Source organism: Microtus ochrogaster, unplaced genomic scaffold (assembly GCF_000317375.1).
Source record: "Microtus ochrogaster isolate Prairie Vole_2 unplaced genomic scaffold, MicOch1.0 UNK1, whole genome shotgun sequence".
In the NCBI taxonomy this organism is placed as follows: Eukaryota; Metazoa; Chordata; class Mammalia; order Rodentia; family Cricetidae; genus Microtus; species Microtus ochrogaster.
Genome location: NW_004949099.1, coordinates 31,972,330 through 31,983,623, shown reverse-complemented (window position 1 = coordinate 31,983,623; position 11,294 = coordinate 31,972,330). Strand labels below are relative to the sequence as shown.

The 11,294-nt window shown below is 43.3% G+C and overlaps 1 protein-coding gene across 6 annotated transcripts in view; it reads right to left on the bottom strand.

Moving 5' to 3' along the window:
• Nucleotides 1-1,667: 1,667 nt before the first annotated feature.
• Nucleotides 1,668-11,294, bottom strand: part of Hnrnpf (heterogeneous nuclear ribonucleoprotein F) — a 32,947-nt gene continuing 23,320 nt past the window's right edge. For 5 of the 6 annotated variants that reach the window (XM_026788159.1, XM_005365078.2, XM_005365080.3 and 2 more), the window contains exons 2-4: nucleotides 10,155-10,285; nucleotides 8,403-8,461; nucleotides 1,668-3,578 (exon numbers count right to left, since the gene is read on the bottom strand). In XM_026788159.1, coding sequence (XP_026643960.1) covers nucleotides 2,282-3,529 — 1,248 coding nt within the window. In that variant the 5' untranslated portion in view covers nucleotides 3,530-3,578; nucleotides 8,403-8,461; nucleotides 10,155-10,285 and the 3' untranslated portion in view covers nucleotides 1,668-2,281. Of the gene's footprint in view, nucleotides 3,579-8,402; nucleotides 8,462-10,154; nucleotides 10,286-10,685; nucleotides 10,886-11,294 lie in introns of those variants that run through there. The other variant, XM_005365079.3, reaches the window with a different exon arrangement.

Here is an 11,294-nt window from a genome sequence, read left to right as displayed (position 1 = left end):
TCCTGCCACTAGCTCTGTAAGACCAGGCAAGACCGCTATTGTTTAGCTACCCAAATGCTGTTTGGGAACACAGAAGTAACTGTGGTCAATGAATGATCATGGCTATCTGATCACTAGACACAACCTCCTTTCCAAGCTACTGGATGAACTTTCCTCTTGTAAGAGGCCTTTAACACAACACTGGCAGTCCTCACTTCTGCAAATCCAATCAACCTTTTAACAAATAAAATTTTATTTTGAAAAAAAATAAATAAATCCAATCAACCAATGTAGCAACCCTTTTACCAAGTGTAAATGATTTGAACACATCTCAAAAGGGACCTTAAATTGTGATACTAGAGACATACTTTTACTTAGATTTTATCCTCACACCTCCTTTTGTGTTGTGTGCCTTTCTGCAACATGCTTCTACCCTTTAATAGTGCTTCCTAGCTGCAGGAGGAAATCCTAGTGGATCTTTTGAAATCCAAGGCCAAGCCAACTCTAAGCAGTACTGAAGCTTTGGAGAATGGAGTGTTTCATGTCCACATTGTCAACACCTCTTGCATTGGCAAGACTGCGGAGGAGGCACACTTATTACCAACTCAAGTTCAGTACTTGGGACCCATCTAACCAATCTGGGAACCTCTACATTTGCAACCTGGCATGCATGAGCCCACAAATAAAGAGGCTAGAGAGGTTTTGTTTGGTTTTTAAGAGCACTTTTTGAAAAGAACGAGTGTTTTGATCCAAGCACTGCCAGCAAAACATGGTTAAAGAGGATTTTTGCATACTTTTAGAGCACTGGTAAATTCAACCAGCTCACTAGCTGGCACTCAGATGTGGCAGAGGAAATGATACTATAGATTCCTTGCTATCCAAAGGCAGAATCCTCTAACCAATACCCTTGAGACTTGGCTAAGATTGCCAGGCTTCCTCCACAATATGATTTCTAGGTTGGAAAACTGATTATAAGGTCTAACACCATTCTGAACACTCAAGAGGCGCTGCCAAGGATTTGGGTTCCTACACCTATCCCTCTTTGACTCATTTGTTGTACTTAATAGCTGTACTTCCTTGCCCTCCCTAAAAAAAAATTTGCACTACCTGGACAATTATCTCACACTGAATGAAAATACTCATACTGAACTTAATATTTACAATGCTGAGTGACACTACACCAAAAAAAGTTGACATACCCACCCCTCAAAAAAGGCAAAAGATAGCTCAACCTTAAGGCACTTTAGTTCTGGGGGTCCAACGCCTTCTTCTGGGTGCTTCAGACACAAGGCATGCAAACAGTACACTTACATACATGCAGGCAGAACACATGAACTTGCTTACTTTTTTCCAATAGTATGCAGCATTATGTAAGGACAGATGACAGCATATATGCTTCCTCATGTATACTGAACTGTTTATAGCCACTGTCTACACAATGCACACTACTTTTCAACTTAGGACCGTGAGCACCCAACTGTCAATCTCTACCCAGGCAAGAACTATATAAAACAAGATGGCCTTAAGCTCATGGCAATTTGTCTGCTTCATTCTCCTAAATGCTGATAACCCCACCAAACTAATTTTCACCCCTATTTTCAAATCTGCTCTGGAAGATAGTAAGGGTTTATAAATCCTTTTCCAACACCCAGTTTACTGCCTTTCGCTGAGTAGATAAGCTGTGCCAGTCATTGTGAAAAAGTCTTTATTTTAAGAAAAAAATTTAGTTAACAAAAAATTTAACAAGTTTCACTTAGCAAAATACACCCAAAAGGAAATCACAGTACAAAGAAAGCTTTAAGTCAAGGCCTCACCAATTCCTACAGTATTAGTATTGTGTCTCAATTCTCAAAACTAACTTTTAAAAAGCTTAAACTTAACCTAAAGATTTAAATGAAAATATAAACTAGAATGAACATGAGAAATGCTTCTCTTTGCATCAGGGATCTAGCACCTTTGAGTTCGCCAGAAAAGTACATGTCCCCCAGTGTGTTCACTGTGGTGTGCTTAAAGATCCACTCAACATACTTAAAACTACTTAACTCAGATAACATCACTCTTAAGTATACTACCAAAAATGTTAATTGAGAAAAGCGGAAGAAAATTGTTTACTCAATATTACATGCTAGAAGAAAAGTTTGCATGAGAAACACTGAAGAGGTAATTTTTTAATCCAGATTTTCACAAACTCATGGTGCAAAGTGGGTCCCCCAGCTTCCTCTAGAGTTATAAACTGCTCTTGACTGCTTATTGGCTGCCTGTGAAATTTTTGATTGAAATAACTCAAAACGCTTCTACAACACTAATCATATCCACCCATGCTGTTCTGACCGCTGTAGCCGGCCCCGTAACAGCCACTCACTGACTGGCTCTCCAGGCCACTATAAGTGGCCTGGGCAGCTGACACTCCCATGCCCTGCATCACCTGGCTGCTATAAGCCCCGTTGCTAGCCCCTGTTGTTGAATTCAGGAAGAGTTCTATGTATCTGTGCTGCATGTTGGCCCTGTCCTTCGACATAGCTGCCACTGCTTCTTCATGGGTGGCAAACTCAACATCAGCTTCTCCCGTCACTCTTCCATCAGGACCAATCTCAATATGAACTCTTACAGGGTTGAGTGGAGAGAAGAAGTTGTAAATGTCGTTCTCCGTTGCTTTGTAGGGCAGCCCTCTCATGTGGATGCAGTGGCCGGTGGTGCTTTGCACTGTGAACTCGCTGTCTCCGTATCTGTGGTCATACATTCCTGAGAGACAGTAGCTGAGGTCTCTCCCAAACAGGTCAGTGGTGAAGCCATAGCCATCACTGAGGCCACTGTATTCTTCATAGCCCCTATAGCCTGTACTATAGGCACCAGACCTCATCCTATCCAAGCCTGCCTGTTTTACAATGCCAGTGTATCTCCGGGCTGTGCCAGGCCGGTCATAGGGCCCAGGCCTCTGCACAGACATGAACTTCAGAGGTGGATCTGAGTATGACCTAACTTCCTCCTGACTGCTCTTGAACACCTTGATGTACCTGTGCCCTATTCTCTCCTTGTGCTTCCCTAGAGCTTTCTCAGCTAACTCTTGTGAGGCAAACTGAACGAAGGCCTCCCCTGTAATCTTGCCCTCCGGGTCCACAGGTAATGTGATCCCGTTTGGCACGATTTCCAACCCTGAGAAGAACTGAACAATTTCTTCCTTTGTGCATCCAAATGGGAGTCCCCGGAGCCTCACAAAGCCATCATTGGCACTGTCGGCGCTGTTTGGACCACTGTGCTTCAACACCCAATCCATCTCGGTTCTGTGTGACTTGAACACCTCAATATATCGGTGTCCCATGCTTTCCCTGTCTTTTTTCAGAGCCAATTTTACATCATCTTCTGACTCAAGTTCAACAAAAGCCTCACCACTCTGCCTGCCTTCTCTAGTATAAATGAAATGAACACCTGCAACCCCATCATGAATTGTGCAGTCGGAGAGGAAGTTTTGTACGTCCTCAATTGAGCAGGACCAGGGTAGGCCACGGAGTTTGACCACATAGCCTTCACCTCCCTCAGGGCCCAGCATCATGGACACTTGACAGGGTTGATGTCACACAAGCTTGGGCAATTTTTGGTAGCTGAAAGAAAAAAAAAAACCTATTTTATACGACTTTCATTTAAAATGCAGAGTAAGGTTCATTAAATACTGTTTTTTCCAATTCAGACAGAAGGATGAGTACAAGAAAACAAACCATAATGAATAGTTAACAGCTATGGCAGTAAACACCTTTAATCCCAATACTGAGGAGACAGGTAATTTTCTGAATTCCATTTCAATCTGGTTTACATGACTTGTGATTCCCACTCAAAAAGAAAGCTGGACCAGAAGTCTAAATTCTAGGCCAGATTGGGGCTGAAGCCTAACAAGTCCCATCTTTTAAAAAAAATAAAACTCCTAAGGTGGCCTGTTTGATCCATATGGTAGGCCAAAATATAAATATATATATGACACAGGTGTTCCTCTTATGTGCTATCACATTTATAAAGATAAAGCAAGTAAGCGAAAAAACCAAGGTAGGTTATAGCACTGTAACCAACCCCTTGTCTAGTATATATGCAGTTTAACTCAACATCAAAACAAATACCCATCACCACAAAGGCTGAGACTATAACCAATGTAAATGAGTTTTGTTTCTGTTTTTCAAGACAGAACTTTTCTGTGTATTTCTGGCTGTGCTGAAACTCACTCTGGAGACCATGCTTGGTCTCAAATCCAACTGCCTCTGCCTCTAGAGCCGAAAATAAAAGGTGTGTACCACCATCACACAACTGTAAATGGGTTTTTTAGTGCACGGACAAATATAGCAGGTAGAAACCAAGAGATCAGGTAATAGTTCTGGTCATCCTCAACTATTACCATGTTACATGCCCACATGAAAATGCCTAAAAAACAATGAGGGGATAGCAAGATCAGAGTATTCCTTGTCAAACCTGATTACCAAGTTTGATCACCAAGATAGCCCCCACCTTTCAGTGGATAGACTTGACTTCTGACCTCTACGTGCACTCACCTAACACTTGGAATAAATAAACAAACAAACAAACAAATGAATATGAGCCAGGCCCAGGGTGATGGCACATACTTTTAATCCCAGAACCTAGGAAACAAGAGGCAAGTAGATATAGCAAATCCCAGGCCAGCCAGGCTACATTGTCATAGTCTGTCTCAAAACATTAAGAGATTAGATTTAAAGAGAAAGGGGGGGAGAGGGAGGGCGGGAGGGAAAAGAAAAAAAGAGACGGACAAAGCAAGCTAGTACACACCTGTAACCAAATTTAAAGTGAAGACAAGGAAAGACCAAGTTCATGATAAGCTCTGGCTACCTAGTTATTATCACACCTAGACACGAATATGTCTCACACATATTCAACTACAGGATTAAGAAGGAAATAAGACCATCAACCTGTTGTCAGTAACTTTAAAATACTGCCCAAAATTCCACTTACCTGTGTCTATACCAGATTGGAATGCCATTCTGTCAACAACAGTTAAGTGGTACTAATGGCACTGCTACTTAACATTGGGAAAACTTATTGACTACTGTTGAGTGAAATTGATTATAGACAGAAAATGGCATAAAGACACGAATAGCCTGTATCTCTCTCATGTTATATAAACATGCAAGTTTAATTAAAAGTTGCATGCACATGCTAGGTATCACACCGTAAAAGCCTCACCTAAAATCCCTATAATGTTGCCATGATCAAGTTCTAGCAGACTTTACTTGTATACTAGGAATCAGGGTACATGTGTATGTTGGAGTAACCGTAATTCCACCGTAATTCCATTTTCAAAGCTAGGACAGTTATTCCTGTTTTTTCAGGAACCAACACCCGATCATACCTTTATGGGAAAATGTGGTGTTTCCAGATTTAAGTTCATCCACCCTACCGGAGTGGGCTAGTTTCTCATGGATTTCAGATATTTAAGAGTCCATTTATTTTCTTTTTTTTTCTCAGTCCATTTATTTTCAAAAGCAGACCTGAGTCCTGTATATTTGAGTGCAACCCTAAATGCTCCCCACTAGAGGGCAGGAGCCCTCCTCAACCCATCTTCCTTAACCTATCAGTCTCTGTAGTAAAGCTGCCTTTAAAGTTTTACCTGTTAGGCCTCAAATACTAACTACCTGCATAGCTGGAAATAGTGGAATAATCTTGAAAGAACCAGGACATAAAGACCCCAAATTGGAGGTTAGTACACTCAATGAGAGATGGCATGGTTTGTGAAACTCACAATGAGATAAACTCAAAATGAGAGTCCAATGCCTGTAATCCCAGAATATGGAAAGCATTGGAATGCGAAGTTCAAAAAGAAAGAAGAGAAGGAAAAAGCGGGTATGGACAACCACATCTACAAAACTACTAGCTGACTGACTTGCCCAGGCAACTTCAAACTCTACTTCTGTAAGGATCAGGAAACCAACTAAAGCAAAACCACAGAAATTTCTAAGAAACTTATAAAAACAAGGAATTATTTGTAACTATAGCAGCTCTGCCTGGGGCCCAACCTAGATAAAAGTCTTTCACATTCACTGAGCACTCCCTCCTTGCACTAACCCATTATCAGAAAACTGACCTTCTCTGACCAGCTTTCTCTAGCTAATACTTGATTTCCCTTTTTTCTGTAAAATCAAGGCCCCTCCCTCTATTGTCTCCTTTGCTTCCAGTGGTTAAAATAGCCACGTTCTTTCTAGCCGAAGCATCTGTCCAAGAAAAAGAAAAGCCTTCATCTGCCATCTTCACAGAATTTAAACAATCCTTCTGGAAATCCTCTTTTGGATTTATTTATCCACGGTCACATGTGGCTAGGCTCACTGATCTTTGACTGCAAACTAAAAAAATCTACAGCTTCAAGGCTTGAATTGCTACACACAATCCTCCAATGAACATCCAACTCTTGTTTCTACAAAATAACTCTAGAAACTAATCTCTATAAAGATATCCTGTCTCGAAAAACCAAAAAAAAAAAAAAAAGATATCCTCAGATCCAGCCAGCTGTCTTGAGGACCCAACTCATTCTCACACAGGACTCCAGCCTCCTGAATTCTACTCTTTTTTGAGACAGCTTTTCTAGGACTTTACATCTAGCTCAGGCTAACCTTCTCGCCTCTAGTTGATCATAATATGTTCACCATACCCAGCCCTATTCTAGTATGCAGTTGATCTTATAAAAATGTTTACATTTGGAGCTAGAGAGATGACTCAGTGGTTAAAAGCACTAGCAGCTCTTCTAGGACCTGGATTCAAGTCATAGCGCCTACAACTGTCTATTCTGTTCCTTGGTACCTGACACCCTCACAGACATACATGAAAGCAAACATCAATGTACACAAATTAAATAAATTAAAATGTTTACATCCCAATAAGCCCACCAAAAACTGAAACTACCTTAAACAAAATATACACTTAATATGTACATCCTGGTGGTATGCACACCTTTAATCTCAGCCATTGGGAGGAAGAGGCAGGTGGGTCTGTGAGTTCAAGGCCAGCCTGGTCTATAGAACTAGTTCCAGAATAGACAGAGCTGAAACTCCGTCTCAAACTAACACTTTACCCAAAATTCGTAGTCTCTACTAGGCTTTCTTAAATATGATCAGAACATTTCCATTAGCTACAATTGGGCAAAGTCATAACACATAGCCTTCTTATAATGAAGAACTAAAACAGTACCTTTTCATCACACCATTATGCTAAAGACTCCTGAATCGAATCATGGTGAGCTTGGAGTACCAGTCCAAAGGTTTCCCATAGCACTATACTCAGACCAAAGTATTTCCTTTTCTGGGGTACTGGGGACTGAACCAGGACCTTGCACATGACAGGCAACTTCTCCATTACTGAACTATACATACATCTCCAAGCTCTTACACCTTTCAATGTAATGTACACCTTTCAATGTAATGTCTAGGGTGTCTTTTCCTTTTGCCTCACTACTTCCTAGTAGCTAAAATTACAGCCCTGTAACCACCACATAGCCTTCTTCAATTTCCCATATTCCTAGTTGCTAAGAACCCATTCCCTGCTAACCTAACACAACTTCCTCTAAGCACAACTGCAACCCAATCATGTCAATGCCCCACTTCTAAGCCCTATTTCCCGATGGTTATTAGAACAAAGATTGTGAATAGAATCTTCAGGTTCTACAGACATTCATAATGACTTTCTTACCTAGCTTGTATCATTTCCTTTTCTCTTCCTTGGTGCCTATAAATTCCCCCGCTCTGTTCCTTCGACAATTTGACACATATAGGAATTAATACTCCCTCCAAATATCCTCTGCCTAACCTTGTCTAGCTAAATCCTGATAATCCTCCAGGTCTAAGCTACAATACTGCTCCAAAACCTTTTCCTGTTCTCCACATCCTGGTTTGCATCTACCCTTTCCTAACACCCTCTACTGTGGTTTAAAAGGTATCTTCAAAGCCACATATAACCCCCTTAAGAAAGAATGTTTTTGTTGTCCAGTGTCCTCATCCTTAGCAGACTGGGACCACAGCAAGCCAAAGATTACCAAGGGATTAGCTGGCCACTTGGGTCAACACCTTTCCTTCAAACTGTAGAGCAGGTTAGTCAGAACTGATGACATGCACAAAGCAAGAACAAAAACACAGAAGAATTACTTTAGATGCAGATAGTTTGTAAGAGTTTAGGCAACAGGGCAAGAAATCATTCTATTAGTCAGAACTTTTGTTTTCCTTTTTTTCCCCAAGGCTTCTCTGTATAGCCATGGCTGTCCTAGAACTGGCTCCGTAAACCAGGCTGGCCTCAGAATTCAAGAAATCCACCTGCCTCTGCCTCCCAATTGCTGGACTAAAAGCAATAAAACTCATTGAACAGTTAAAACTAACAGTTTTGGTCTCCTTTGTATGATGTACATTGACTTATCTTTAATAGCTTACCTTAAAGAACCACCACAGGTGCCTTCTGTAGTAAACACTTATGGAAGGTACAAGTTTTCCTTTAAAAACAAAACAAAACAAACACAAAACCCAAGATTGGTCTCATGGCCTCAGAATCCACGTATTATCATTACAGAGGGAAACTCCTAGAGCTGGGCTCAGAGAAAGCTAATCTTTGCAAGCCCCAGGACCAACAGGTTTCCACGTTGTGTTATCTTTTCATGTGTAGAGGACATCAGCAAACAACCCATTTGCTTGGCAGAGAGCTAGTAATAAATTATCTGCAGAGTAAGTATAGGGAAAAAATCTAAATGAAGGAGGACAGAGAGCTAGCGACGGTGGCACTTTCTGACAAACTTCAGTGCCAGCAACCCTTTCACAGGGGCAAGGCTATTGGAGTCTGACAGTTGAGAATTTCGTCTGGGGGAGGGGAGTCTGAAACACCCAAGACATATTTTTTCTTTTGTAAATTTACATAAATTTGGGGTTTGATTTGATCCTTTTTTCATGGTGGAGAATATAGACATGTGCTTTTCACTAACAGCCACAAGTATCCATTTGCCAAAGTTGTCCCCAAACGAAGAGAACAGGAGCTGAATGCTATGAATTCGCTGATAGTGGGAGGAGAAATGATCTGGGTTTAAGAGCACTGGTTGCTCTTTCAGGTCCTGGGTTCAATTACTAGCAATCACATGGTGGCTCAAACATGTAGTAGGATCTGATGCCCTCTTCTGGCACAAAGTCGGACACGCAGGCAGAGCACTCATTCATAAAGTAATTTTTTACAAAAATTATCTGATTAATTAAACTACATTTTCCATTTTGGAAAAGTTCGTCTTTCCTGCCCTCTTAAACTACAGGACCCCTCACCTTTCTCACAGTTCCTGTGATTACATAAGGGTAACTGTTAGAAACCTGATTGTAGTAGTTTCCAATACTCTAGTAACCAGGTTTTCATTTAAAAAGAAATCATCCATATTCCTGCCCTTCATCCACCATTTTACTCCAGTCTTCTACTTTCGCAGTGGTATATAAAACCTGAGGCGTTTCTGGAGAGGTAGGGCAAGCAGCTGGCAGCCAGACCTGTATTAACCTACTGCGCGAGACCTGAGGATGTCAACTGTGGAGATATGCCCAGGAAAGAGCAGATGGAAAGCTCGTCATTAAAAGTAATGCTCGTACACCCCAGAAACTCAGATTTAATTGTAGGACACGCTACTGGAACCATTTGCATCACTGCAGATAGCTAGCACCTAATACTGTAGCCAGCCAAGGCTTACCATTCGCTCTTGAGAACTAGTGAAAATGAACTAAAATTTAAGAAATGCAGGCTGAAACTCTGCTTTTCTAACACGCTACCCACTCGGTGATACTGGTTAGACTGGATTTTCATTGCCTTCAGGTAGATCCAGGGAAGATAAAGGAGGTGCGCCCTTTGAATCCTGGAATAGTTAAATTTATCGGCCGAACAAACAGGGCGGTTCAAGCACCACCCACCTAGTTCTTTTGTTCAGGGCCCGCTTGGTGGGAGCAAAACTACACCCTCCTCCTTTACGCATCTTCGAGTTCCAGGAAGTCGCCGGAGTTTTCTCTGGGAGCCCGCCCTCGCCCTCCATTTTGTAAACGAGTTTTAACCTCCGGAGCGCCGGGAGCGCGTCCTGGCAGGTCCTTACTCAGAAAGTTCTACTCTTAAAACCACGAGAGCCGCGGCTAAAAGCACCACGCTCCTGCCTTTTCTGCTCTAGAACTTACCACGGAGGAAGGCAGAAGTGACTTCTACTTTCAATAAGCAACGCGGCTTACGAACCCCAACTCCACCCGAATCTTTAAAAACGCAGAGAGGTCCGGGGAAAGTCCAGGTGCATCTTCTTTTTGTTCTCAACCTGTAATGGAAGTTCAAATGACCAGGGGCAAGCGCTTTCTGCCGGAGCGGAGCCCCTAGAGTCGCGCGTTTTGGCGGGAAGCAGGGCCGAGGGCAAGGTGACGCTGCTTCGCGGCCTGCACCGGCAGTCGACCGCGCCGCGCTCAGATCGCCGGCCGGGCAGGAAGGTCCGCCCCGGGGCCTGCGCGGGCTCGGGCGGGAGCTTCCGGGAGGGGGCGGGGCAGGGGGGGATGGGAGGCTCCTGCGCCTCCCGGGTGGGGTGAGGTGGGGGAGGGGAAAGCTGGAGTAGGAACTCGCGCAGGCCGAAGAGAGTGGAAGGGATCGAAGCGCGAAAACTTTCAGGTGGCCAGGTCGAGTTCGCGACCGGTAACCTGAAGGCTCGGGCGCCGAGCGAGGCTCACCACGCCGAGGACGGGCGTTCAGGTCCGGAGTTCGGGAAGCAGAAACCGCGTGATCGACGGCGGCGGTCGGACTCGGGTCACGGGGTGCAGAGAAGGAAGTGCCCTGCCGGCCCGCCAATATGTCACCAATGGGAAAAGCGTGCCTGCAGGTGTGGCCCGCGAACCGTGCGATTGGCCAGCGCCGGAAATGGGGGAAGGAGGGAAAGGAAAGGGGAAGACTTCTCGCCAGTTCTCGGTAAAGCAGCGAAGTAGCCACCTGGGCAAGGTCCAAATTACCCGCTGTGGGGGGAGGGGGAGAACGACAGAACTGAAGCGGAAAAGTCTGTCAATTAAAACCGAATCACCTCGAACTGGATACTACAGAATGGAAACCTGCCGACATGCAATACTTTGTTTTCTTCATTTGACCATGAACTCAGATATTTCCAATGCTGAAGCATAACTTTAAAAAACAACTCCACCGGCAGGCAGTGGCGGCGCACACCTTTAATACCAGCAATCGGAAAAAGTGCCCTAACCCCGAATGGCTGACACCTCATGTTTGATTCCCCAGTAACTACTAGATGTCTCCTCAACCTGTTAAAAGAATAAATTTTTTTTTTTTTTTTT